Source organism: Indicator indicator, chromosome 41 (assembly GCF_027791375.1).
Source record: "Indicator indicator isolate 239-I01 chromosome 41, UM_Iind_1.1, whole genome shotgun sequence".
Taxonomy (NCBI): Eukaryota; Metazoa; Chordata; class Aves; order Piciformes; family Indicatoridae; genus Indicator; species Indicator indicator.
This window is the reverse complement of record NC_072050.1, coordinates 144,415-170,212: the sequence shown is the minus strand read 5'-3', so window position 1 is coordinate 170,212 and position 25,798 is coordinate 144,415. Positions and strand designations below refer to the sequence as shown.

The window sequence follows — 25,798 nt, the reverse complement described above, 5'->3', positions numbered from 1 at the left end:
TCAGCAGAGCAGAGGGGCAGAATCCCCCCCATGGTCCTGCTGCTCTCACTTCTCCTGATGCAACCCAGCACAGGCTGGCTTCTGGGCTGCAGGATGCTGTAGGACGGTGACAGGATGCTCCAAGGGAGCTCCAATGATCTCTGTTTCAGAGCCATGCAGGTGAATCCCACTCGTGGGTGGAGGAAGCCAGGCTGATGCTGGCCAAGTGGTCCCCAGCTCAGCAGGTCGGGGGGACAGCAGCTAATTGAGAGAGGAGCAGCATTAGCAGATAAGGGAGGAGGTCAGCACAGCAAATCTAAATCCTTGACCTGTTGTTTAAAAGGTCAGGCAGAGTTCAATGGACTACTCCAGGTCAATTCACTCAATTAAAATATTAAAAGTTCGAGGCAGTAGCCTAGAGTTGGAGGTTATTCCCCTCTCCTCCTCCTCCTCTTCCTCACAGGGGGAGAGGGATTAGGGATTATGGCAGGGGGTCCTGGTGGGCAAGAGGATGTGCAACAGGAGACAAGGAGCAGGGATTGCTTCCCAGATTGGATGGCTGCAAGACAAAATCTGTGGCTGGGTCTGAATCCAGCATCTCTCAGAGCCTGTCCCAGAGCCAGCAGCCCAGACTCTGCAGATGGCACTAGGGATAAAACAGGAGAATCCATGGAACCACACAGCCTGAGGCTGCTGGGAGACAGCAGGCAACCTCCAGCCAGTGTGTCCCACCTCTAGGATTGAGTCCCACCTCCATGTGTCCCACCTCCATGAATGAGTCCCACCTCTTTGTGTCCCACCCCCAGGAATGAGTCCCACCTCTATGTGTCCCACCTCCAGGAATGACTCCCACCTCCAGGAATGAGTCCCATCTCCATGTGTCCCACTTCCAGCCAAAGTTTGAAGGATGCATCCTAAAGAGCCTCTTTCCATGAATCTTGATTCTCCTTCCTCCTGCCCTAATACTTGACCAGCTCCAAACCAGGCTGGGTGGGACCATTTGAGTCTTCTCAGCAGCCAGGCTGCAGTCCCAGCAAAGCTGTCAGCTCCATCACAAACCAGGAGCTGCTGCTGCTTGAACACTGCTCACGTCTCAGCAGTTGGATCAAAGCAGGCAGTGCCCTGTCTTGGCTGGAGTGATGCCAGCCATGCCTGGTGTCCATGATGGCATGGACATGGGGCCATGGCAGAGAAGCAAAGGCTTTGCCCATGGTGGCCAAGCAAAGGTTGCTCCTTTCCAAGCAGCCCTGGCACCAAGCAAAGCTTCTTCGAAGTGAGAATAAATAAAAGCTTTCAGCAAAATTAGCAACAGAAGGAATAGATAAACACTAAGGAGATATTGACTTCTGTTGAGGTGAACGTCAAGATTTATTGACCTGGGGAGGTAAATATTGACCAAGGCAAAGCTAAGGTCAATAATTAACTCAAGGGATGATAAATCAGCGTGCAGGGAAACATGAACTCTGGGTGGGCCTTGTTGCAGAGGGTTTCAGTGGCTCCATTGAGGAACCTCTTGACTTTCTGCTAGACCTTGAGTTAGGCAGCAGCACTTCAAAGACACCATGGGGAGGTGGAGGAGATCTCCACCAGCAGGTAGAGCATCCTTAGTGGAACACTTCCTGGTGCCCACCCCATCTGCCAGGTACCTTTGCACTGAGGATTGTTAATGAGCTGGTGCTGCACACAGGGACTGCTCACAGCAGAGCTGGGATGAGGATGACTTTTCCCAAGTCCAGGAGAGCCTGAGCAGCTCAGCCTGCCCCTGCCCCTGCAGCCATGTCCCTGGGGAACACAGGGACAGAGCAATCTTGCAGTAATTAGGCGGGGAAAGTCAAAACACTTCCAGCCCAGGTTGCTCAAGGCCTCATCCAACCTGGCCTTGGACATCTCCAGGGAGGGGACATCCACTACCTCCCTGGGCAACCTGCTCCAGGGTCTCCCCACCCTCACTGCCAAGAATTTCTTCCTCATCTCCAGTCTCAATCTCCCCTCTTCCAGCTCTAATCCATTATCTAAGTACCAGGGAAGCTCTGACTTCCCAGTCCATTAACTCAGGTATCAGGCAAGCTCTGATCCCCATCTCAAACCCAGGGGCTGCTTCCACCTTGTGCAAAGCCAGCAGGGCCATCTCAAACCCTCCCCCTGGGGCTGGCTGCAGGGGGTCTCCCGTCAGGGCTGGGGCAGAGCGTGGAGGGTCTGCATTGTTGGGTTTTTGGGGGTTTTTTTTTGGCCTTCATAAATCACTGCTCTTTGTGGCCCCTTCCCCGCGCATGGCACAATTCAGGTTGGGTTATAAATAGGACCCTGAGCTCTTTCAGGTTGATAAAGGCCAGGGGGGGTGGAGCAGCAGGGAGGCGTCAGAACCACATAACACTTTCATTGCCCTGTCAACAGAAAGAATACTGCTGCTGCCCACCCCTTCTCCTGCAGCATATATCAGCCAGGCTTCTGACACCACATTTCAGGCCAAAACAGGGCTTAAAATAACAAAAACAAAAACAAAACCCACAAGAAGGAGGCCAGAGGAGGCCACAAAGATGATCCAAGGGCTGGAGCACCTCTGCTATGAGGACAGACTGAGGGAGCTGGGAGTGTTCAGCCTGGAGAGGAGAAGGCTCTAGGGGGACCTGAAGCCTTCCAATACTTGAAGGGATCCTGCAGGAAGGCTGCAGAAGGAATTTTCATGGTGGGGAGGTTGGAGCAGATGGGTGGTATTAGGTTGACTGTTGGACCTGATGATCTTAGGGACCTTTTCCAACCCAAACAATTCTGCAATTCCAAGTTTCAGTGATTCTATGACCATGCTCTGGGCATGGCCAAATGAAGCTGAGTTCACCAGTCCAGTTGCAGCTTGGGTACCAGCTGTGGGACTGGGCAACCAAAGCTTCTGCTCTATTGGGAAGGAGGTGGAGAGGTTTCTTGGCTAACATCTCCATGAAGTAGTATGAACAAAATAGAAGGGAGGTCCTTGTTCCCGGGCTGCTCCTGTTGGAAGGATTCCTGCTTGTGTTTTCTGCACTGCCTTTGGAGGTTGTGTCATCAAGCTACAAAATTGGGGCTGAGGACTGAGGGCAGGGGGAGAATAAATTAGTGAGATGCCTGAGATCATCTCCAGAGAGCCCAGGATGCTGCTTGCCTGAGAGAGGCACTTACCAGTGTGAGAGGCCAAGCTGTGAGGGGGACCCCCAGGGGTCCCCAGGGGTTCCCAGGGCCGGAAGGGGCCCAGCACAGGGTTAAGTCCTGTGAGTCCCCAGGGCCAGAGGGGTTCCAGCACAGAGATGAGCCCTGGGAGTCCCCAGGGCTGTAGAGGTTCCAGCACAAGGCTCAGCCCCAGGATCAGCACCCAAACAGCAGCCCCTTCCCTGGGAGCATCGTGTTGGAGCCTGGAGGGGTTCCATGGCTTCGGCAGCCACGACCCCTGGCAGCCCAGGACCCCCATTCCCAGATACAATGAGCCCCTTGATGAGGGCAGGGAGGTTATCCCCAGTGAACCCCCAGCCGAGCCCAGGGACAAATCTGACACAGATCTGCCTTTAACAGCTCCAGTGATAAAAATGCCAGGTTATTGGAAACACATGGAGCATTTATAGGGGACATCAAAGAGGGAAGGAGGTTTACATAGCAACAGGCCAGATTAAGCAGGAGGCATCTGTTTTTTCAGCAGCCATGGGGCTCTCAGGAGGCACAATAAATCGGTGGCACACTAGCCCCTTTCATTCTCCCCTTCGGGGAAAGCAAAGGTTGGCAAAACAAAACCTGACCACATGCCTGCTCATGTAAAACATGACAGGAATGGCAGCCCCAGGTCACAAGCTGCATGGCTGCACCCCAACATGCACCAGGGGCTGCAGGGGAAGCAGCAGGGATCAGTCACCACAGCTCTTTGGTCCTGCAGCCCTAAAGGGCAACTCAGCCCCAGGGCAGCTTTGTTTGCTCCTCACTTCCCCCATGCCAGGCTAGGGACAGCATCCAGCATGGTGCTGCTGAAGGAGATCAGGCTGGGAGAGTTAGGGCTCTTCAGCCTGCAGAAGAGAAGGCTCCAGGGAGACTTCAGTGCCTGAAGGGGCTCCAGGAGAGCTGGCGAGGGACTTTGGGCAAGGTCTGGGAGTGTCAGGACAAGGGACAATGGCTTTGAGCTGGGAGAGAGGAGATTGAGACTGGAGAGGAGGAAGAAATTTTTGAGTGAGGGTGGGGAGACACTGGAACAGGTTGCCCAGGGAGGCTGTGGAGTCTCCATCTCTGGAGAGATCCCAAACCCACCTGGATGTGTTCCTGTGTGACTTGTTCTGGGTGCCCCTACTCTGGCAGGGGGCTTGGACTGGATGATCTTCCAACCCCTACCCTTCTGTGATTCTCTGATCTAGTTCCACCCCCTCCACCATGGGTGCTGGGGATGTTCTGAAGGTCCCAAGTGCTGACTTTGGATGGTGCCAGCTCTAATCCTGCCCAGCTGGACACCACGGGGCTGTGAAAAGGCACCAGGTGGTCCTGAGCACATCGTGCTGGGGCAGGTTTGGTTTCAGCTGGACAGCCTGAACTCTGCTGGCCAAGGGCTAATCCTCTGGGTTCCCATGCTGCAGAGCCTTGTGTTAATTAACCTTCCAAACAATCCCATAATATTTTGCCAAATCTAATAAGGAGGCACTGGTCGAGGAGCTGCTGGAGGGAGCAGCAATGCTCTGGGGATCCCGGGGGGGTTCCCAGCTGCCATCTGCAGTTTTTTGCTCACCCCCCATCACCTCCCCTCCTTGCATGGGTAGTGCTGGGGCTCCTCACCCTCACTCCTGTGATGAGCTGCTGAGCTCAGCCCACCCTGAACACCTTGCTGTCAGGAGATCCCCCAACATCATCCCCAGCTTAGGAAAAGCCTGGGAAAAGGGAGAGCCTCTGTTTTTTCCATCCAGGAATTAGCCCATCCTCCAGAGCAGCAGCATTGCAATGTGTGAATCTGTGAATCTGTGGCTGAATCCCCATCCCTGGAGGTGTTGAAAGAGGCAGAGATGTGGTGCTGAGGGACATGGTTTAGCCTCAGCCTTGGCAGTGCTAGAGAATTGTTGGACTGGATGAGCTTAAAGGCCTCTGCCAACCAAAACAATTCTATCATCCCCCCCATCTGCAGTGCTCCGGGGCAGAAACCAAGAACAAGAGCACAACCGCATCCTGCTGCTGTAGCCAGGATACAGGCAGCAGAGATTTACCCCCAGGCATCCTCAGAAAGGGTTAATCCACCCAGCGTGTACTGAACACTGGGTGTTCAGAGCCCTGCAAGGGCCTGGGGAAAGATGATAAATAGCTGGGGACGTCCTCTCCTCTCCGCTAACACCAGCAGAGCCCAGCTGGGGAGCAGCATTACTCAGCTCCTATCCATCATCTTCAGCTGCCCTTGTCACGACTTGTGAATCACCGAGCCCAGACCCAGACCTGTGTCCCTGCCGCGGGCTCTTCCCGGCCCCAGCCCCATGTCCCTTCCGCGGGCTCGCAGCATCCTGCCCTTCCCGGCTCCAGCCCCATCCCCGTGTCCCTGCCGAGGGCTCTTCCCGGCCCCAGCCCTTCTCCCTTCCATGGGCTCGCAGCATCCCACCCTTCCCGGCCCAATCCCCATGTCCCTGCCGCGGGCTCGCAGCATCCTGCCCTTCCCAGCCGCGCAGGGACGCTCCGGGCGGATGCAGCTCCCATCCCCACGCTCTCCTGTTTCTATTTATTGCCTTGTGAGCAGATAAGTTGACATTTATTTACACAGCCAGGGACACAGCTCCTCTCTTAGCTCTCCACACTTGGCTGCCCCCGGGGCAGTTACTGGGTTTCTTCTGGACCCTGCTTCTCCCCCAGGCTCCAAAAGCTGTACAAAAAAAGATGCAGTCAGGCTGGAGAGTGTCCAGAGAAGGGCCAGAAGAATGAGGAGAGGGCTGGAAGCCCTCTGTCACGTGAGGAAAGCCTGAGGGAGCTGGGTCTGTGCAGCCTTGAGAAGAGAAGGCTTAGAGGAGACCTTATCACCATGGACCAGGACATAAAGGGTGGCTACCAGGAGGATGAAGCCTCCCTTTCTACAAGGAGTCCCATGGAAAAGACAAGGAGTGATGGGGACCAGTCTCCATCCCATTGGAATCCAGAAGAATTTTTTCCCCCTTGAACACAGCCAGATACTGGAATCTCTCCCAAGGGAGCCAGTGGATTCCCCTACTCTGGGCAGTTTTAAGGCTCAGCTTGCCAGGGTGCTGGGCCAGCTCATTTCAACTCCACATCATCTAGGAAGGTTGGACCAGATGAGCCTAGGGGTCCCTTCCAACTTGGCATTCTGGGGCTCTGAAAAGCTGGAAACCCCAAAAGAGCTGAGTTAAGCACCCTAGAGGTGGGAGAATTCCTGAGGATTTTTTTTCTTGGCCCCAGGAGCTACTTTTTCCCCTGGTTGAGGATCAGGTGGAGCCGCTGGAAAAGCCTTGGAGAGAAGCAGTTTGGTGGGGAGGAAGAGGATGGGTGTGTGGCTCATGCTGTGAGGAGATAGTAGATCTGCTGCTGCAGATTCAGCTGCTCAGTGAAGAAAGGTTAATAAACATTTTCCCTGCCACATACATGAAAAAAAAAACAAACCAAACAAACCAAAACAAATCAATTACTTCATTCATGAACACCTCCAGCCCATGGGACCTTCACTGCTGGGCTTGGGCTCATCTCCAGGCTTTGCTTTGCATCACCAGGGCCATCACCTGGTCTTGGGCTCCAGGCTGAGAGCCATTTTTATGGAACTCTGGGAGGGCTGAGGGACTTAGTGACAACCAAGAAGATGGGTTGGAAATAAACCCAGGTCAGGGCAGGGACACTGGCTGGGGAGAGGGACACTGGTGTGTGGTGGCCTTTACCTCCTTATTGGTAGTGGCCCTCCAGTACCTGAAGGGGCTGTAAGAAACCCGGGAAGGGACTTTTGATAAGGGATGAGGGGCAATGGATTGAAGCTGGAAGAGGGGAGATTGAGACTGGAGAGAAGGAAGAAATTCTGCAGAGTGAGGGTGAAGAGACACTGAAGCAGGTTGCCAAGGGAGGCTGTGGCTGCCCCCTGTCTGGGGGTGTTCAAGGCTAGACTGGATGAGGCCTTGAGCAACCTGGGCTGGTGGGAGGTGTCCCTGCCATGGCAGGGGGTTAGAACTATCTGATCTTTAAGATCCCTTCCAGCCCAACCCATTCCATGATTCTATGATTCTACTTTATTGTCCCAGCTCCTGCTGCCTTGTAAAGCTGCTGATGGATAATGCTCATCACGAAGGCAAGAAAGCAATGCCCTCACCTCATCCTCCTCTGCCTGCCGTGATCCATCTTCTTTATAGCAAGGACCTGGAGCCAGCACCATCTGCGGCACCAGAAATACAATTACTGGGGCGGGGGAGGGGAGGGGGGGGGAGAGAGAGCCCCTCTGTTTCCAAATTTCGTGGAGACCTCTCAAAGCAACCCTAAATTACTCCTCTCACACCAGGGACCTCATGCAGCACTGTCTCTCTTTAGCTATAATTACAGACAGGGAATTAGCAAGTCCAATTTTCTCCCACTCCCTGCTCTGTGCCTGCTCTTCCCCATCTCCAAAAAGAAAAAAAAAAAAAAAACGGGGAGAAATTGAAATTGATCTCTGGCTCCAGTGCTGGGCAGCTGTAATTTAATCAGAAGAGCTTCTCTCTCCTGGTATTTTTTTTTTTTTTTAACCCCAAGGTCCTAAATTAAAAAGGCCACTGGCAGGGTGGGAATTGCAGCGGCTGAGGCTTCAGATGTGGTCTGGGGGAGCCACGGTGGCTGCCAGAGCTGCTTGGATGTGGAGACTGCTTTGGGCATTGCCAGGAGGTGACTGGCACTGCCTAGGAGCTGAGCCCAGCCACAGATGGGGCTGGTTTGATAACCTGGTGCCCAGGGCTCAATCCTACTCCCTACGGACAGCTCTCCTCTGCTTTGGGCTTGGGGCTCTGAGTTCTGCTGTCCTCAAGCTGGACTCCAGAAACAAAAGCAAATCAGAACTGTGATGCAAAAACTTCATAAAACCACTTTGAGCTGATGCTGCTTCTGGGGGAGGCAAGAAATGAGATAGAAACTGCTTACAACAAACACACCCAAGCCCTCAATTTCCTCTTCAGGCAGCCAGGTCAGGCTGTGCCAGGGCTGGATCCCCCTCTGCCTGCACTGGGTTTGTCCAAGTCTGTGTAAAATAAGACAACAAAATTCAGACTTCCATTTGGTTTTGCCTTTTGTTTTCCTGCCAAAGAGACCTTTTCCTTTCCCACCCCTCTTCCCTGCATTCCACAGAGCTGGCTGCTCACTCGGGACCAAGGAAGGAGATCAGGTCCCTGCCAGGGTGCCTGCCCACAGCCCCTAATAAGCAGGTTTATGGTTTTAACGGGCACCCGAGGCAAATCCTGGTGAAATCCTCTGGTTTAGAGCATCTGCTGGAGTGGGCAGGGCGCTGCTGCCCTGCTCTGCCTGTGTCACCTCCAGGGCTGTCCTGGCACGGCAGCAGGCAGGCACAAAACAAGGGCTTATTGTCCTGCTGGCCCAAGCCCCGCAGGCAGCAGCTTCCCAAGGTGGTCAGCAGAGTGTGACGGACGCTGGGATGCTTTGTCCTCGCCAGTGGCGGGGAGGGGGGGTGATATTCGTGGCAGGAGGTGACATTCCTCGGCACAGCAGGAGCCACCGCGGGAGGCAACTCACCCTCCGCAGTGTTTTGGGTAAGGACAAGGGCTGCAGGCAGCGGTGGCAGCAGGTGGTTTGGGCTCTGGCCACGCAGCTGATGGCCGAAGCAGAGGATGGAGGTGTTCAGGAAACCTGTGGCCATGGCATTTGGGGTCATGGTTTAGTGGCCACGGTGGTGTTGGGTGGATGGTTGAACTCCATGGTCTTGGAGGGCTTTCCCAACCCGAACAATCCTGGGATCTTATGATGGGATTTTGCAGCATGGTTTTAAGGCCCTCGGGTCACACTTCCCTTGCAGACCCAGCTGCTGCCTGCAGCAAGCCCCAGCGAGCTCCTGCTCCCTCCAGGGTTCGCTGCCCGTGCAGGAGCCGGGGTGGTAGCAGGGGCCGGGGTGGCAGCAGGGGCCGGGATGGCAGCAGGAGCTAGGACGTCAGCGGCCGCCTGCCGGCAGCGCCCTCCTCGCCCCTCTGAGGAGGCATAAATCACGGTGTGACCCCAGGTTTGCACCGGCTGCCAGCCCCCTGCGAAGGGGGTGGCTTTGTCATCTCGTAGGGTGACACTCAGCAGTGATTTACTAGCGGGCTAGGAGCAGGGCTGCGACAGACCATATACCTCCGGCAACCGAGGGCTGCAGCACTCAGCCCCGGCCCCGAGCCGTTCCTTCCCTGGGCATCACCCAAAGGCAGGGGCAGTGCGGGGGGATGTGGCCCTGCACCGTGTCCCCACAGCCCTGTCCTGAGCACAGGGCAGAAGCTGCACTCAGCCATGACCCAGCCCTGACCACGGTGAGGAAGAACAGGGTTAGAAGAGCCCCTTCCCGGATTTAAATCAACTCCCTCCACTTCCATGCTGAGTTATTGCACCCTGGTTTTGTGATGGAGATGACCAAGCAATGAGGGATGAGTGACCTGGGCCGGACCACCAGGCTCGGTGCTCCCAGCCAGACCCTGGGCAAAGGGTGAAAGATCAGAGCTGTCCTCCAAGCCTTTCCCAGCCCCCTCCCCACCTGCGCGGGTGCTCCTGGGCGTCAGCTGTGATTTAATGCAAGCGAGTTCCCCGGGAGCGCGGCGGTGCAGGGCTGTCCTTCCCTCCACCTTCTCTCGTGTCGTCTGAGTGATTCATCTCCACTTGCGCTTCCCTCCCTCTGTCCAGGATGTCCTTAAGGAATGGGTTCCCAGGCGGTAAGGTTCAGGTATCTACAATGAAACCTGAGAGGATGCCAGGGCGTAGGAGGATGCTGTGACGTCCGAGAGGATGCTGTGACGTCTGGGAAGATGCTGTGACATCTGGAAGGATGCCATCACATCTGGGAGGATGCTATCACACCTGGAAGGATGCTGTGACGTCTGTGTACAAACTTCTTAACAAAACTAATAACAATAAAAAGATAAAACCTAAACTGAGCTTGCCCGCTGCCTTCTAAGAAGTCGTGCGAGTCTTTCCAGCCCGGTGAGAGGACAAGGGAGTGTTGGAGGAGGCAGCGAGCGCCTGCACAGAGAGCCCGGTAGCTCTCGACGCGGCCCTTCCCGGGCGAGCGGCCGGGGCTCAGCCGCCTCCCGCGGGCTCCGGCATCCCCTGGTGGCAATCGGTGGCTTTGCAAAGCCTCGACAGCAGCAAAAGGCTGTGCAGGAAGTGGCCCCCCCGGTGCCATCATCCCTCCTGGCCCCTTCCGTGGCCTGGCTGCCCCAACGGGACTGCACCGTGCTGCACCCCCACACCCACCGAAGGAACCAGGAAAAGGCCGACGGGGACCGTGGCACCCCAGAGCTCATCCTTATGCAACAGGCTCAGAGCCTGCAGCCTGTGGCAGGCAGCAGATTAGGGCACAGAGCTCCCCAGATAACTCCCTAAGCCCTAAATCTGCTCCCAGTTGTCTCCCAAGATAAGGCAGCATGGGATGGTGGCTCTGGGGTGACACCGGGGTGACACCGTGCTGGCCGTACCGTGCTGCTTGCTGCAGCAGGAGCAGAGGGCTCTTGGTGTTACAATAGCAGATCCAACACTGTGAGGTTCCCACACACACACATCTGGGGGCTTTCCCAGAGCAGCCTGGAGGGGGCTGGCAGCCTGGTGACACACGGGGCCGAAGGGCTCAGAGCAGGTCCTGGCCGCAGGCAGGGACGGACATGGCTGGGGTGGCAGCAAGGTCTAGGAGAACGCTGCAGGCACAGAGCCCAGCTCTGGCTTTGAGGCATCTCATCTCCACTGAGATCTACTGAGATCCATTGAGATCCATTGAGATTCATGTTCAGAATCAGGATCTTGACGTTCAGCATCAGGATCCTCGGCTCTCCTCCCAGCATAGCACAGAGGGAACAGCTGGGATCCTTCATCTGCTTCATATTTTCATGTTCAAGGATCCAAGCACAGTAACCTTTGGGCCCCTGCCTTAAATGGGCTGCTTGCAATGGAGAATCTGCCTCCTCCCCCCCATCTGCTTGGGGATCAAACTCATGTCACAAGATACTGAGCTGCTGGAGAGTGTCCAGAGAATGGCAATGAAGCTGGGGAAGGGTCTGGAGAACAGGGCTGGGAAGGAGCAGCTGAGGAGCTGGGGGTGGTTAGCCTGGAGAAGAGGAGGCTGAGGAGAGACCTCATTGCTCTCTACATCTCCCTGAGAGAAGGTTGCAGTGAGGTGGGGGTCAGTCTCTGCTCCCCAGTATCAGGTGATAGAATGAGAGGAAAAGGCCTGAAATTGTGCCGGGGGAGGTTCAGGCTGGCCATGAGGAACAATTCCTGCCCTGCAAGAGTGGTCAGGCACTGGAACAGGCTGCCCAGGGAAGGTGGTGGAGTCCCCATCCCTGGAGGTGCTCAAGAAACCTGTGGCCATGGCATTTGTCCACCAAGTCTCCCAGGGTTATCTGAGCAGCAAATTCACCTGCAGATAAAGGTGGCTGGGGGGTTTTGGGGGAGCTTCAGCTGAGCTGCTAGGGAGGGTTCTGAGGTACTGCTCTGGGGGCTGCTTTCTCAGGTAGCACCTTACCAAGGTGAGACAGAGATAAAAACCCAGCCCAGGACTCCCAGCAGCTCGTCAGCTAAAGATGCTAAATCCTGCCCAAGCAGCCCTGATCCTTCTCAGGCTGGATGGAGCCATTTTAAGCAACAGTTTAAATTAAGACATCTTGGCTTGCTGAGCCCACGTCCACGTGCAGGTTATCACAGCTTTGGTGCCCAAAGGCTACCTCAGACCTGGAGCAGAAGCCTCCTCCTCACTGCAGAGGCTGGGACTGATTTTTTTCTCTCCTGTCCCTTGTGAAGTTCTTCTTCCTGCTTGGAGCCGTGATGCTGCCCAGCCGAAGAGAGACCACCAGGGAAGGTCTTAGCAGCTCCAGGTAAGATCAGGGTGTGGTGAGCAGAGCATCCCTCATCCCTAGGGCTGGCTTTGTGATGTCTCAGAGGGGTGGGAGTTAGTGGAATTGTGAAGTTCATCTTCCTTTCACAGCCCTGGGTTGTGGCTGGTTGCCTTCTGCTTTGAAGCAAAATGGTTTCATTTCTGCTGCCAGGCTGTGGCTAGTCCACCCCTGCCCCAAAGCTCCTGCCCCAGGGCTGCAGGTTGCCCTGTGCTGAGTGGCTCCAGCCCCTGTGTTGCTGTTTACTCTGAGCTGGGTTTAGCTCCTGCCATGCTCTGGTTCTGCTCCTAGGAGAGGGCTTTGCAGCTGCTTTGATGTGCACCAGTTGTGGGGAGCGCACCATGGGAAGGGCTCAGACCCTGTCCCTGTGGCATGGGGAGGGATGGAGAGGTGCCCTTCCTGCTGGTGCTTGGTACAGCCTGGCTGTGTTCAGCACCCCACTCAGCACCACTATTGCCCTGTGCACATCCCCAGCCTCCCCACCTGCCTGGCTTCAGCATCTAGACCTTGGGACCTTTACCCACCTTGCAAACTCCCCAGAGGTGTCTCCATGGCAGGGAGGTAGGAGTGGAGGATCTCTAAGGTCCCCTCCAACCTGAGCCATTCTATGATTCTGTGATTTTCCTGGCTCTGCACTGGAGCAGGTGTTATGGGGAGCTCTTTACAACTCAGGATTTGGCAGCATCCAAGCCCCCAGTGCACCCAGTAGAGGATGGGAACTGGGCACACGTGGGCTGTGCTGGCTGCAGCCAAAGCTTCCTGGTGGGATGAGGCATGTGGGAACCCACAGAGTTCCCACACCCACTCTGTGTCTGTGCAGGACAGAGTGAACAGTCCCCAAGCGTTCCCTCAATCCCCCTGGGAGAGGCTGTGGGCCCCAGGCAGGGCCTGGGGCCAAGCTGGGCTCCCTCCCCCCGGCCAGGCCGGATGACTGATGCCTGCAGTGGAGGAGAAGATGCTGCAGCCCCCAGTTCCAGCCTGGATGCATCCGACCCCAAGCTGCACTATGAGGAGGAGGAGGAGGAGGGGAGTGAGTTGGAGCCCTCGGACACCAGCAGCATCTTGTCTGATGACTCTGTCTACCCTTGCTATGAGCTGTCCCTGGAGGCTGCTGGTGCCAGGGAGCTCAGCCTCTACCAGTGCTGCGCTAGGAATGATGCCAAGCTGGTGCAGGAGAGACTGGATCAAGGGGTAACCCGCAGCGAGGCCACAGAGCTGGATGTCAACGGGAGGGTGAGTGGCTGGGCAGGCACCCTGCAGGGCAGGGAATTTTCTGGGAATAGGCAAGTCCTGAAGGATGAGGGCTGCTAAAGCAGGTGGGGCAGGAGGGAGAGTCTTAGGTGGGAGGATGGTGCCATGGCAGCCCCAGTGCCGAGCGTTGCTCCCTCTCCAGAACGCTCTGATGGTCTCCTGCTACAAGGGCTTCGTGGACATTGTGCCCCTGCTGCAGAAGTGCCCCTACATAAACGTCAACCAGCAGGACAAGGATGGGAACACAGCCCTCATGATGGCTGCCCAGGCAGGTAGGCACCGTGCTTGGCACAGAGCAGACCCCAGGAGCGCCCTCCAAGTAGTGCAGTTCCCTGTGCTCGCCCTCCAAAAGCCCCAGAAGGAGCTGGCCACGATTCTGCATCTTTGTTCTGACAAGCGCCAGCTGCTAACTGCTCCCCGCCCAGCAGTTCGCAGTCGTTGACTGTTGACACCTCTAACGCAGCCCCTCTCTGGCTGTTCAGGACACATCACCATCGTCAACTACCTCCTCAACTACTACCCCATGCTGGAGGTGGACAAGAGGGACCCGCGGGGGTTGACAGCGCTGATGAAGGCTGCGGTGCAGGGGAAGCAGGACTGCGTCACCGCCTTGCTCCTGGCTGGTGAGCAGCTCCACAAAGACCCTCTGGGATTCTGAGGTGCAAGGGGTGGTATTGCTGCTCACCCCCTGCTCTGGGATGGGGGCAGGAGGAGCAGGTCCAGAGGAGGGCCACAAAGATGTTCAGGGGGATGGAGCAACTCCCCTGTGGGGACAAGATGAGGGAGTTAGGGCTGTTCGGACTGGAAAGAAGACTCCTTAGAGTCTTAGAGCTTAGAGACCTTAGAGCTGCCTTCCAGTACCTGAAGGGGCTCCAGGAGAGCTGGGGAGGGACTTTTGGCAATGGCTTGGAGTGCCAGGATGAGGGACAATGGCTTTGAGCTGGGAGAGGGGAGATTGAGACTGGAGAGAAGGAAGAAATTTTTGAGTGAGGGTGGGGAGACACTGGAACAGGTTGCCTAGGGAGGTTGTGGCTGCCCCCTCCCTGGAGGTGTTCAAGGCCAGGCTGGATGAGGCCATGGGCTGGTGGGAGGTGTCCCTGTCCCTGGCAGGGGGTTGGAACTGGCTACTCTTTGAGGTCCCTTCCAGCTCACCCCACCCCATGACTCTGTGAGGGGACTCCGTGGTGATGCTCTCTGCATCCCGGCGTTTCCAGGAGCAGACCTGCAAGCGGTGGACTCCGTCAAGGGGAAGACAGCCAGGGAGTGGGCAGCCTTCACCGGCCGCTTCGAGACCACCCTGAAGATCCGGAGCCTGCTGCAGCGCCCCCGGGCGGAACAGTTCAGCTCCCAGTACCGTCCCGAGTGGCCAGCCCTGGCCGAGCTGGTAGCCGAGGCCCTGAGCTCCAAATCCACAGGCAAGAGGCTGTCGGAGAGGATCCGCTCCGTGTTCACCTTCAACTTCCCCCACGACCCTGAGGCAGAGGGGGTGATGGACCACATGGTGAGGATGACCACCTCCCTCGCCAGCCCCTTTGTGGCCACTGCTTGCCAAACACTGTGCCCCGACAGCCCTCCCGAGGTGGGCAAGCGGCGGCTGTCAGTGCCAGAGATCCTGGGGCAGCACCTGCCGGATCCTGATGCCGAGTTGGACTCTTCCTCACGGCCCAGCGCTGCTGCATCCTCCTGCAACGGCCAAGCCACATCGGAGATCCGGCTCCTGCCACCGCCTCGGCCAGCTGGTAGCCCCCTGAGCTTCCTGCCCTGGTGGCTGCGCCGCAGGAACATCATCTTCCCCGGGGAGCCAATCCCCAAGATCAAAGTGAGCAAGGACTCCAGCCCAGCTGCCTGCTCCAAGGAGAGGAAGCAACGAGGGAAGGACAAGAACCTGCTGCAGCCACCCAAGTGGAAGTACAAGGAGCTGAAGGAGGAGAAGAAAGCAGCCAAGGAGGCAAAGAAAAATGACAAAAAGAAGAAAGAGGAAAAGAAATGAGGTGTTGGACTTGGGGACAAGGTCCCAGCCATCCTCTTGGCCCTGGTGTGGGGCTGGCTTCCTTTCCCCACACTGGGATGGTGATGGTCAAGGGATGAAGGATGCTGTGGATGAACCTAGCAGAGATACCTCAGCCGCTGTAGTCCCAGCTCCCTGACCTCCTGCCCAAGCCTCATCCTCTCCTGCTCAGGGGTGACCACCCTGAGCCAACTCTGGTTGTGCTGAGATTCTGCCCTGGGCTGGACTCTGGACCTGCCAGGGAGCAGGGGGCTGGCAAAAGCAGCTCTTGTCTGTCTGTCTTTGTCTCATTGATCTCCCTGAGATCTGGATGTTGCAGCCTGGTGGAAGGTGGCTGTGCAAATGCAGATGGAAGCAGTTGCCATGTTAACAGCACTGATTGAACAAATAAAGCTCAGGGATGGCAGGAACACTCCCCCCTTGCTGCCAGGGACACCTCCCACCAGCCCAGGTTGCTCAAGGCCTCATCCAGCCTGGCCTTGAACACCTCCAGGGAGGGGGAAGCCACTCCCAGGGTGGGTTGGTGTGCTAATTAGCATACCTCGATGGTTGGATCCAGCTCCAAGTAAATTGGCTTTCCCACCATGGCAGTACCACAGCCACAGCCCAGCCTGGTCCTCCCACCCATCATTACCCTTCAAGTCCCCCAGAGTCTGGATTTAGCAACTCTTCCAAGTTTTTAAGCAAGGGTTTATTTCCCCCCTGCTCCCCTTCCCCCCAGTGATGACTGTGGTGTAAAAAATTATTCTTCTTCATGTGGAAGACAAAAGCTCAGTGACCACAGCAGCTGCCACCAGCCCAGGTGAGCTCAGCTGCCTGGGAAAGCTCCACCTGCAGCCCTAAAAGGGGTGCTGACCCCACCCACCCCTCTCCCCCGTGTGTCTTTATTCATGGAAGGCAGCAGGGACACAGGAGCCATCCAGGAATAACTCCAGGAGGGGCCGATCGCAGGTCAGATGGTCATGGAGATAAGAAGCCTGCAGGCAGCAGCTTCCTTCGGGGCAGCTCCTATCTGATGGAGGCTGCTCCGGTTCCCGGCTCCGCAGAGCTCCCGGCTCCTGCCCGGGCAAGGTCACACGTGAAGATCCTGCCTGCTTTATCCTGGTTTTGTGCTTTTGTTTGTTCCAGCTTCCTAGATCATGGCTGATAGCAAGGGAGAGGCTGCCGGCAAGACTCAAAGCTTTATAGCTGGGCTCCATTCCCAGGCTGGTTGGGGTGGGATGCAGTTGGGGTTGGTGATGCAATGGGGGCTGGAGAGGGAAATCAGGGCCCCTGACTTGGTTAGGAAAGAGGCTGCAGTGCCAGACCCTGGGAGCAGGTCCCCATGCCAGGGTGAGCAGTTAGGACAAAGGCCAGGATGGGGCTTGGAAAGAAAGATGCTGAAGGGAGAGGAGGGGAACGAGAGGATGTTGAAGCTGTTGAGAGTGGGGTGGCCCAAAGAACTACCCCAAAGAGGCAAAAGGGGAAGTGATGCTTCCGCTGCCCCTGTGCCCAGTGGCCCCACGTGTCCTGGGGAGGCGGGAAGTGCCTAACCTCCCACCGTGGGAACAGCCACACTGTTGGCATCCCACTGCCTGCTGCCATGGTGCTAGAGGGCCACAGCAGGGACATGGTGGAAGAAGGACACCAAGCAAGCCTTCTTAGCCCACCCCAGCCTTGCTCTGTGCCTGCAAGTGGGGAAGAGCATCCCTGGTGGGGTCACCATTGAGCTGCACCCCCCCAGAGCTGTTACACCCCAGAGGGGAAACTTTCCCTGTGCAGCAGCCCTGAAAGTGGTGTGGACAGCTCCAAAAATATCTGGGGAGACCTCTGGCTCTGCTGGGATGCTCCCTTGGCTCTGCTGGGATGTTTCTGTCCTCATGAGGGTTGGATGCCGGCAGAGGAAGGGTGGCCAAGCACTCCAAGGTCATTCCCATGGCATCTCTCTGGATCATTTTCCACCCCAGCACCACCAAAGTGATCAGCTGCATCTTTGCCAAAGGCTTTTGGATGCTCAGGGAAGCAGACCTAACAGACATCCCCGCACCAAGGGCTTGGGGTTTGCTCGAGAGCTGGGAAACCAGGTGGGCAAGCACCCAGCAAAGGACAAGGGCAGGAGGGGATGGGCTGAGGGAGGGCCACCAGGATGAAGCTGGGGCCCGGTGTGCGGGAGGAAGGGAGGCTGGCCCTGGATGTGTGCTCAGCAATAGGAAATGCTTTATTAGCTGGGAGTGGTGGAGAGAAGCCAGGCAGGAAGAGGCAGTAATAAGAAACATTTTTCTGACTTCTCCCACATCCAGACCGCAGAGCCCTTGCCAAGCGGCCGTGGTCCGGCTGCGGGGCCACCGCTCCCCGCGCCCGGGACCGGAACGGAGCCTTTCCCCTACTGGGAACAGGCAAGGCTGCTGCCACACGAGCCCCCACGGTGCAGGACAGGCAGAGGGAGAGGAACAGACCCATGAAGCTCCTCCAAAGTGGGGGGCACTGCACGGAGCAGAGCTGCCCTGGCTGAGCCGCCGCCGAGCTCAGGACTGTGGCTGGGGAAGCCTTGCTGGGGCCAGGCAGTGCTGCAGCGTTCTTGGGACGTGGAGGCTGCAGGTGAGTAGGGAAGCGTCACAGGCTCGAGGAGGTCAGGGCTGCATGCAGCTTGGAACTTCCCTCCTGGTTTACCCCTGTGCAGTGAGATCAGGATCTGGCCTCGTTTCCTTCACATGCAGTGGGACGCTGGGGTTGACGTCAGGGTGAGCGAGGCTGGGATTGGGGTTCTGGTGGAGCTGAGAGACTAAATCTGGATTTACACCACTGCTGTGGTAGCAGGATCTGGCCCCCAGTCCTTGCTAAAGAGCTGAAATAACAGCCAGCTGCTGCCCAAAGCCCAGAGCTGAAACGGGAAGTGGGGGATTTGGGTGGACTTTGAGAGGTGTGAGCGAAATCTGACAGCTCTGCTAGCTGAGGGCTGGAGCGAGGGCCATGGGACACCGATGGCAGCCATGCTGGGACCCCTCAGCATCCCCCTCCTGCAAAGCCCTGGGTGGAGGGCTGGGTGAGGAAGAGCTCAATGGCCACTAAAGAGGCTCCATTTCCAGAGCAGAGCTGGTGTGGGGCTCTGCTTCTCTGCTGCTGTCCAAGCCCTGCTTCAGGCTCAGGGCAGGAGAGTTTCCCTGGTCCCCGCTTGGCACAAGGAGCCCTGTGTGACGCCAGCCTGTGAAGGGATTAACACAAGCTGGGTTTGCTGCTCTTTGTGTGTCTTGCTCACCATGAGACACCCAGCAGTGCAGGAGAGGCTGTGACAGCACAGCCTGCCCATGGGGGTCCTTCCTGCCCTGGCAGCACCAGAGGATGCAGCTGGCATTGCTCTGTGAGACCAACCTGCAGCCATGGTGAGCGGGCAGAAAACCTCCCCAGGAGCCTAAAACCAGACTGAAGCCTTGGAACTCTGAGGCTAAGCTCTTGCTGGCTCCAACATGGTGTCCATCCAGCCCTTCACACCTGCAGCTGGTGCTGTCAGAGGTTGGCACAAGCCTGGCTCACCCAGCACTGGCACTGGCACGAGGGTCTCTCCTGTGCCTGGTTCCATGTGAAAAGGCAACACAGGGGAACTGAGTCACCAGCTGCAGTCTGCAGTGAACCCCCCTGGGGAGCAGCAGAAGCCACAGGGAAGGGAGGAAGCTCTGTGGTTGGGAGGCTCTGCTGAGCCACCCTGGGCAGAGCAAGGGATCCTCCGTCCACCCAGGGTGTCCCCAAGGATTGTCTCCATCCACCCAGGGTGTCTCCAAGGATTATCTTCAGCCACTCAGGGTGTCCCCAAGGATTGTCTCCAGCCACCTTCTTCACCAGGCTTCCCCTGCCTCCTGCTCCATCTCCCCCCAGCTGCCCCTTTGCTTTCCTCTCTGTGGGGTTGCAGGGAAGTTCCCCTTCCCCAGGGCTAGCTCCAGATGTTTCGGTTGGAGTTTTATCCTTATCCTGATGCTTCTGCAAATCCCAAAGGATGGAAGGATTTCAGATGGCAAACTGACCTCTCACCCCCACAGCCAGGCTGGAGAAGATGCTCTGGATGCCAGGAGGGTGCATGAGCTGCAGCTCCCGTGCAAGAAAGGAGTGAGGAAGGTTGTGAGGGTGGAGAGACACTGGAACAGGTTGCCAAGGGAGGCTGTGGATGCCTCTTCTCTGGAGATGTTCAAGGCCAGGCTGGATGAGGCCTTGAGCAACCTGGGCTGGTGGGAGGTATCCCTGCCCCTGGCAGGGTGTTGGAACTAGCTGAGCTTTAAGGTCCCTTCCAACCCAACCCATTCCATGATCAGCTCAGGCAGCCCTGGCATAGTGCACTGGGACCAAACCCTGCTCCTGCCCTCCAGCCCTCAGACCTGCTCACCATTTCCTCCCCACCAGCTCTCAATGAGCTATTTTGGGGAGAAAAAATTCCTTTTGCACCGTGTTTGGAGCCTGCCTGGGTCAGCCACGTCCTTGTGTGGTTCTGGCTTGCGTGACTTCGCTTCCCCATCACGGCCAGAATCTAAACAATCTTGATTCCTGTCCCGGCAGCCCTGGGCAGGGCTCCTTCAATTGCAGGAAACGGCGACTCTGCCGTGTTTATGTCGGGAACCACGAAGAATGAGCCCAGGAGGGGCAGGGGAGCCCTGTTCGCCGCCAGCCGAGGTCTCAGCCCTGCGGAAGGGACAGCGATGCCAGCGGGGCGAGGGGCAGGGGATGGTGCCAGCCCTGCCGTGTTTGCCTTGGCTCTGGTGAAAGGGGGGGAGGGGGGGGGGGGGGGGCGGGGAAGAAAAGGATGACTAAAAAAAGAGCAAAAGATTCTCCCAGAGGCACAGCGGGGGAATTTTTGGCTGCTCACAGCACCTCTGCTTGTGTCATGGATAAAACTTCAAGGCCAGGCTGGATGAGGACTTGAGCAACCTGAGCTGGTGGGAGGTGACCCTGCCCGTGGCAGGGGGTTGGAACTGGATGGTCTTGAAGGTTCCTTCCAACCCAACCCCCTCTATGAATCTGTGACTGCCCCTGGCCCAGCAATGAGCCCCCTGGAGGCCTGTGAGGGGCTGCAGAGGACTCGGGGGGCTGCCTCTCACCTGCTCTGCTCTCCACAGGATGATGCAGTGCGGAGCCTGCAGCCAGGCACTGCTGGCACTGATGTCCCTCTCCCTTGGCTTGGCTGCTGGTGAGTGCCCAAACTGGACAGGCTGTGCCACGTGTGAGGAGTTAAAATAAACCCTCAGCTCCTTGGGAACCTCACCACTTGCTCTGCTTAAAATAAACCACCACGGAGGGCAGCTCTTGGAGGAGACAAAGCTCCTCAGGGACCTGCCTTGTCCCCACCAAGGGGCTTGTCCCCTCTGGGACAGTGACCTGCCTCCCAAAGAGAATCTCATCTTAATTAATTGTGGTTCATCAAGTGCTTTGACGTCACCAGAGGGAGATGGGGAAAAGGCTTGCTTGCATGTGCCTTAAAACATGAGTTTTTTTCCCAGGGGGATGGTACTGATGGTGGGGAGCAGGGAGGAGCTACTCCTGCTCCCAGTGGAGGACCAAAGAGGCCTGGGGACGGATCCAGGCTGTGGGGAAGTGCAGGGAGGACCAAAGCAGTGTGGCTGTGATGGGAAGGAGCAGCAGAGCTCATTAGAAGTCCCCCTCACCAGTCCCCATGGGGCCACCAACCCCTGGGAGCTAGCTGACCCAGACCCACCACCCCCCACAGCCCTGGCACTGGGCAGCTGATCTCTGAGCTCCCCATTCCATGGTTCTATGAACCTGTGTCCTCGTGCCCACAGACGAGCTGCTGTGTGCCTGCGACGTGCCACACTGCAGCCTGCCCAGCTGCATGGGCAAGGTCTGCTTCATCAGCAAGAGGAAGGAGGAGGGAGCCATCGTCCAGCACAGGGGCTGCTTGTCCCAGAACATCCTGGAGCACTGCCACACGGCCGTGACGGAGCAGTATGGCATGAGGTGCTGCGACTCCAGCATGTGCAACGCCGAGCTGGAGCTCTTCCTGCAAGGTATGGGGCTGTGGTGGCCTCCCAGCAGTCAGAGGCAGAAGAGGCAGAGATGCCCCAAGCAGCTGGCAGCATAGCTGGAGGTCTCCAGATCCTTGCCAAGCTCACTCAGCACTTTGAGGGTCACCCTGTGCTGGCTGGGATAGGACCAAAGGTGTAGGTGGAGGTCTCCAGATCCCTGCCAAGCTCACTCAGCGCCCTGAGGGCCACCCTTTCCCTTTCCCAGCTGGGATAGGACCAGGTAGACGTCCCCAGGAGCCCCTCCTTGCGCTGTGCCTGGGGAGCTGCCACCCATGGGGTTGACCCCAATGCAAAGCTACCTCCCAAAGGTCTAAGCCCAAGCACCAAGACCTCCAGGCTCCCAGGTCCACCTTCATGCTCATGTCCATCATTTCTCCCACCCAGGAGAAGAGGCCCTGGGACACGCACCTTCCTTACCCAGCCTTCTCCTGATGATCTTCATCCCACTGCTCACCCTCCTCATCCTCGTGGTGCTCACAGCACTCTTCTGCTGGAAGGTGGCTCAGCACCACCACAAGAAAAGTGACCTGGGGGACATGGACCTCATGCTGAAGGCTTCCATGGTGGGAGACAGCACTTTGGAGGTGGGTGAGCTCCAAGGGGGACCCCGAACTGTCCCAAGGTGCAAGAGAGAGAGATGTGCTGGGTGTGGGGTAGCTGCTGGGCTGATCTGCTGCCACCCTGGCTGCACAGGACCTGCTGAGTGATGACTGCACCACAGGCAGTGGCTCAGGGCTGCCCTTCCTTGTCCAGCGAACAGTGGCTCGGCAAATCACCCTCGTGGAGTGCGTGGGTAAGGAGAGGGCTGGCCATGGGGGGAGGTTGCCCTGGCTCTCCCCTAGCCAGAACTTGGGCATGTGCCAGACCCCTTTCCCCCAGTAACCTGTGATGGCACAGCACCAGAGCCAGAGGTGGGTCTTAGAATCATAGAATCATAGAATCAAGAAGGCTGGAAGAGACCTCAAAGATCATCAAGTCCAACCTGTCACCCTAAAACCTGTCACCACCTGTCTTGGACCTGATCATCTCAGCTAAAACCCCAGAGACCCCAAGTTCATAGGCTCATGGAATGGGTTAGAAGGGACCTTCAATGTCATCCAATTCCAATGCCTTGCCATGGGCAGGGACATCTCCTACCAGCCCAGGTTGCTCAAGGCCTCATCCAGCCTGGCATCCATGACCTCCCTGGGCAACCTGTTCCAGTGTCTTCCCACCCTCACTGTCCCTGATTCTCCCCTGTGCTGCTGATGGGGGGAAGCAGCCAGCAGCTGCCTGGCTGGGGGGCAGATGGCCAAGGTCAGTGGCCCCTGTGCTGCTCTGCTGCTCTCCCAGGCTCATCCTGCTGGGTGTGGGGAGGGCAGGGGGGTCTGAGGGGCTGTGTCATACGGTGCTGTGGCAGGCAAAGGACGCTACGGTGAGGTGTGGCGTGGAGTGTGGCATGGCGAGAGCGTGGCTGTGAAGATCTTCTCCTCCCGGGACGAGCAGTCCTGGTTCCGGGAGACAGAGATCTACAACACTGTCCTCCTCCGGCACGACAACATCCTGGGTGAGTTGGGGGGCCAGGCAGGGCTGAAGGGGCCAAGGAGCAGCTGTCTGCATGGTTCTGGCTCTTCTCCTCATCCAGGCTTCATTGCCTCTGACATGACCTCAAGGAACTCCAGCACCCAGCTCTGGCTCATCACTCACTACCATGAGAATGGTTCCCTCTATGACTACCTGCAGAGGACAGCCCTGGATGTGGAGACCTGCTTGGTGCTGGCCTCCTCCATCATCTGTGGCCTTGTCCATCTCCACGTGGAGATCTTTGGCACCCAGGGCAAGCCTGCCATCGCCCACCGTGACCTGAAGAGCAGAAACATCCTGGTGAAAAGCAACCAGCAGTGCTGCATCGCAGACCTGGGTGAGCTGGGGGTGGGATGTGGTGCCCCAGGGATGTGGTGCCCCCATGGGAGCCCCAGGGATGTGAAATCCCAGGGATGTGGTACCCCAGGGATATGGTGCCCCAGGGATGTACAATCCCAGGGATGTGGTACCCCAGGGTTGTGGTACCCCAGGGATGTGGTACCCTAGGGATGTACAATCCCAGGGATGTGGTACCCCAGGGATGTGGTGCTCCAGGAGCTATACTCCAGGGACACAGCACCCTTGGGATGCACCAGCAGCATGGCACTGAGCAGGGCTGGCATCCCCCCAGGGCTGGCTGTGATGCACTCCCAGGGTAGCGACTACCTGGACATTGGCAACAACCCCCGGGTGGGCACCAAGCGCTACATGGCCCCCGAGGTGCTGAGCGAGCAGATCCGCACGGACTGCTTCGAGTCCTACAAGCAGACAGACGTCTGGGCCTATGGGTTGGTGCTGTGGGAGATCACCAGGCGCACTGTGGTCAATGGTGAGTGCCCCCCAGCTGGCTGGCTGCTGCCTGGCCCCGTGCCCACCCCCTCCTGCTGCTACATTCATGGGATAGGTTGGGAGGTCCCTTAAAGACCACCCAGCTCCAGCCCCCTGCCATGTCAGGGACACCTCCCACCAGCCCAGGCAGCTCAAGGTCTCATCCAGCCTGGCCTTGAACACCTCCAGGGAGGGGGCAGCCATAGCCTCCCTGGACAACCTGTGCCAGGGCCTCCCCACCCTCACTCTAAAGAATTTTTCCCCCTCTCCAGTCTCAACTCCCCTCTTCCAGCTTCCATCCATTCCCTCTCATCCTATCACTCTCAACCCTTGTCCAAAGTCCCTCCCCAGCAATCCTGGAGCCCCTTCAGGTACTGGAAGGTTGCTCTGAGGTCTCCCTGGAGCCTTCTCCATGACAGTTGAGTTGAACTCAACGATCTTAAAGCTCTTTTCCAACCTTTTCTCTGATTCTTCTCTCCAACTCTCACAGCCTCTCCTTGTTCCCTCCTCTTTTTTTTTTTTCCCCTTTTTTTCCCCTCCCTTTCCCTTGCCCAGCAGATTAGCTGGAAATTATAAACACTGTAATCTAGTGTCAGCACCCTGCTGCCTGATTAAAGGGCCCATTAGGCTCAATCAGGGCTTTGTTTGCCCAGCGCTGATTAGCAAACAAGCAGCGTGAAGCTCAGCCTGGAAACCAGCCATGGCCTGGACCTCCAACCAGCAGGGGAGACAGAGAATGGGGGCCAGGCTCCCCCTGATGCTGCGGAGAACCCTCCCCTGGGTTGCCCAGCCAGTGCTGCTCACCGCTGGCAAAGTCCTTTAGAAGCATTAATGAAGTGGGGGGGGTGAGGCAGGAGGTCCCCCCAAGGCGCAGTCTGGTTGGGATAATCTCATTTGCTGCTCCCTCAGATTAAACATTTACTCCAAATTACCAAAGCCATGTGCAGGAGATAACCTTCAGCCAGCTGCTTTTAACCCTTCCAGACACCCTCACCCACCACCCTCACCCACCACGGCAGGCTGTGTGTGGCCCCCTGCACAGTCCCAGGGCAGCAGGAATGAGTGCCATGGGGAGCTCCCAAGCTTCATAGGCCACTCAGTGGGGTGCAGGGAGATGGTGGTTCCTCGGGGGTCCCAGAGGGGTTAAAGTCCACGGACACCCAGACATATGGAGGCACTAAGCAGAGATTAGCTGGGCCAGCTGGAGGGGTTGCTGTGGGGCTGCCTGGTGGAGGTGTGGGCCTGTGAGGTGGCACTGGTGGTAGGAGCTGGTGCTGGACTACTGCCAGCACTGGAGCTGGTGATGGGGTTGATGCTGGAGCTCTGGTGGATGCCAGACCTGCTGCCAGTGCTGGAGGTGGCCCCAGCCTCCCGCTGCAGCGCTGCCGGGGCTGGAGCTGTGTGCCCCCAGGGCAGCTTCACTGCCGGGGCGGGGGTCAAATCACAGCAGCAGCTCCCAGGGCAAGGTGCAGATCGGTCATGCCAGCTCCCCCTGGCACCCTATGATGTGCAGAGCAGAGGGTGAACCCTGCACCCCCCTCACACCATCCCCCGTCCCGCAGGTATCGTGGAGGAGTACCGACCACCCTTCTTCGATGCCGTCCCCAGCGACCCCAGCTTCGAGGACATGAAGAAGGTGGTGTGCATCGACCAGCAGACCCCCGTCATCCCCAATCGCCTCTTCTCCGACTCGGTGAGTGCCAGGGGGCGCCACTCCACTCCCAGATCTTCGCTCCCCCGTGGAACCTTTCAATTTCTCCTTCGTTTTTCTGCCTCGCCCAGGTTTTGTCGGCGCTGGCAAAGATCATGAAGGAGTGCTGGTACCAGAGCCCCTCTGCCCGCCTCACTGCCCTGCGGATTAAAAAGACACTGAGGAAGCTGAACAGTTCCCTGGAAAAACCCAAACTGGAGCAGTGAGCAGTGGGCACACACCAGAGCCACTCATGGGCTGCAGCACGGATGGCAGCGAAGCCAGTGCCAGGATGGGTCCCAGGCATAGAGGGGTTTTGCTCACAGCCCCCTACCTTTCCCACCCCTCCTTGGAGCCTTTTTAATTTGCAGGGAAAGAAAAAATAGGGGGAAAAAAACAAGGGGGGGGGGGGGGAAGAGGAATCTTCCAGCCCAGTTATAAAAATACCTCCCGGAATCCATCA

The 25,798-nt window shown here is 57.5% G+C and overlaps 2 protein-coding genes across 4 annotated transcripts; both read left to right on the top strand.

Annotated features, from left to right (window-relative positions):
- The first annotated feature begins 12,920 nt into the window (after positions 1 to 12,920).
- Positions 12,921 to 15,234, top strand: ANKRD33 (ankyrin repeat domain 33). The gene is made up of 4 exons (XM_054397128.1): positions 12,921 to 13,226; positions 13,387 to 13,516; positions 13,727 to 13,867; positions 14,459 to 15,234. The coding sequence occupies exons 1-4, from the start codon at positions 12,921 to 12,923 to the stop codon at positions 15,232 to 15,234; spliced, it is 1,353 nt and encodes a 450-aa protein (XP_054253103.1).
- Positions 15,235 to 17,686: 2,452 nt separating this feature from the next.
- ACVRL1 (activin A receptor like type 1) lies at positions 17,687 to 25,738 on the top strand. 3 transcript variants are annotated; one of them, XM_054397123.1, is made up of 10 exons: positions 17,687 to 17,829; positions 20,331 to 20,401; positions 21,012 to 21,236; positions 21,639 to 21,838; positions 21,948 to 22,047; positions 22,654 to 22,800; positions 22,879 to 23,154; positions 23,449 to 23,646; positions 25,208 to 25,338; positions 25,428 to 25,738. In XM_054397123.1, exons 2-10 carry the CDS (start codon positions 20,332 to 20,334, stop codon positions 25,560 to 25,562), a joined length of 1,482 nt encoding a protein of 493 aa, XP_054253098.1. In that variant the 5' UTR covers positions 17,687 to 17,829; position 20,331; the 3' UTR covers positions 25,563 to 25,738. The 3 variants fall into 3 exon arrangements, with proteins under 3 accessions (XP_054253098.1, XP_054253096.1, XP_054253097.1); XM_054397121.1 differs by having other exon boundaries at positions 22,654 to 23,154; XM_054397122.1 differs by lacking the exon at positions 17,687 to 17,829 and having other exon boundaries at positions 20,031 to 20,401; positions 22,654 to 23,154.
- Positions 25,739 to 25,798: the final 60 nt, after the last annotated feature.

Bases quoted from the DNA above. Each gene is read 5' to 3' on its own strand.
- ANKRD33 (XM_054397128.1), top strand. From the start codon at position 12,921: ATGACTGATGCCTGCAGTGGAGGAGAAGATGCTGCAGCCCCCAGTTCC. The intron at 13,517-13,726 runs GTAGGCACCGTG...CTGGCTGTTCAG, and splicing joins CATGATGGCTGCCCAGGCAG to GACACATCACCATCGTCAAC. The intron at 13,868-14,458 runs GTGAGCAGCTCC...CGGCGTTTCCAG, and splicing joins CACCGCCTTGCTCCTGGCTG to GAGCAGACCTGCAAGCGGTG.
- ACVRL1 (XM_054397121.1), top strand. From the start codon at position 20,332: ATGATGCAGTGCGGAGCCTGCAGCCAGGCACTGCTGGCACTGATGTCC. The intron at 20,402-21,011 runs GTGAGTGCCCAA...TCGTGCCCACAG, and splicing joins CTCCCTTGGCTTGGCTGCTG to ACGAGCTGCTGTGTGCCTGC. The intron at 23,647-25,207 runs GTGAGTGCCCCC...CCCGTCCCGCAG, and splicing joins CAGGCGCACTGTGGTCAATG to GTATCGTGGAGGAGTACCGA.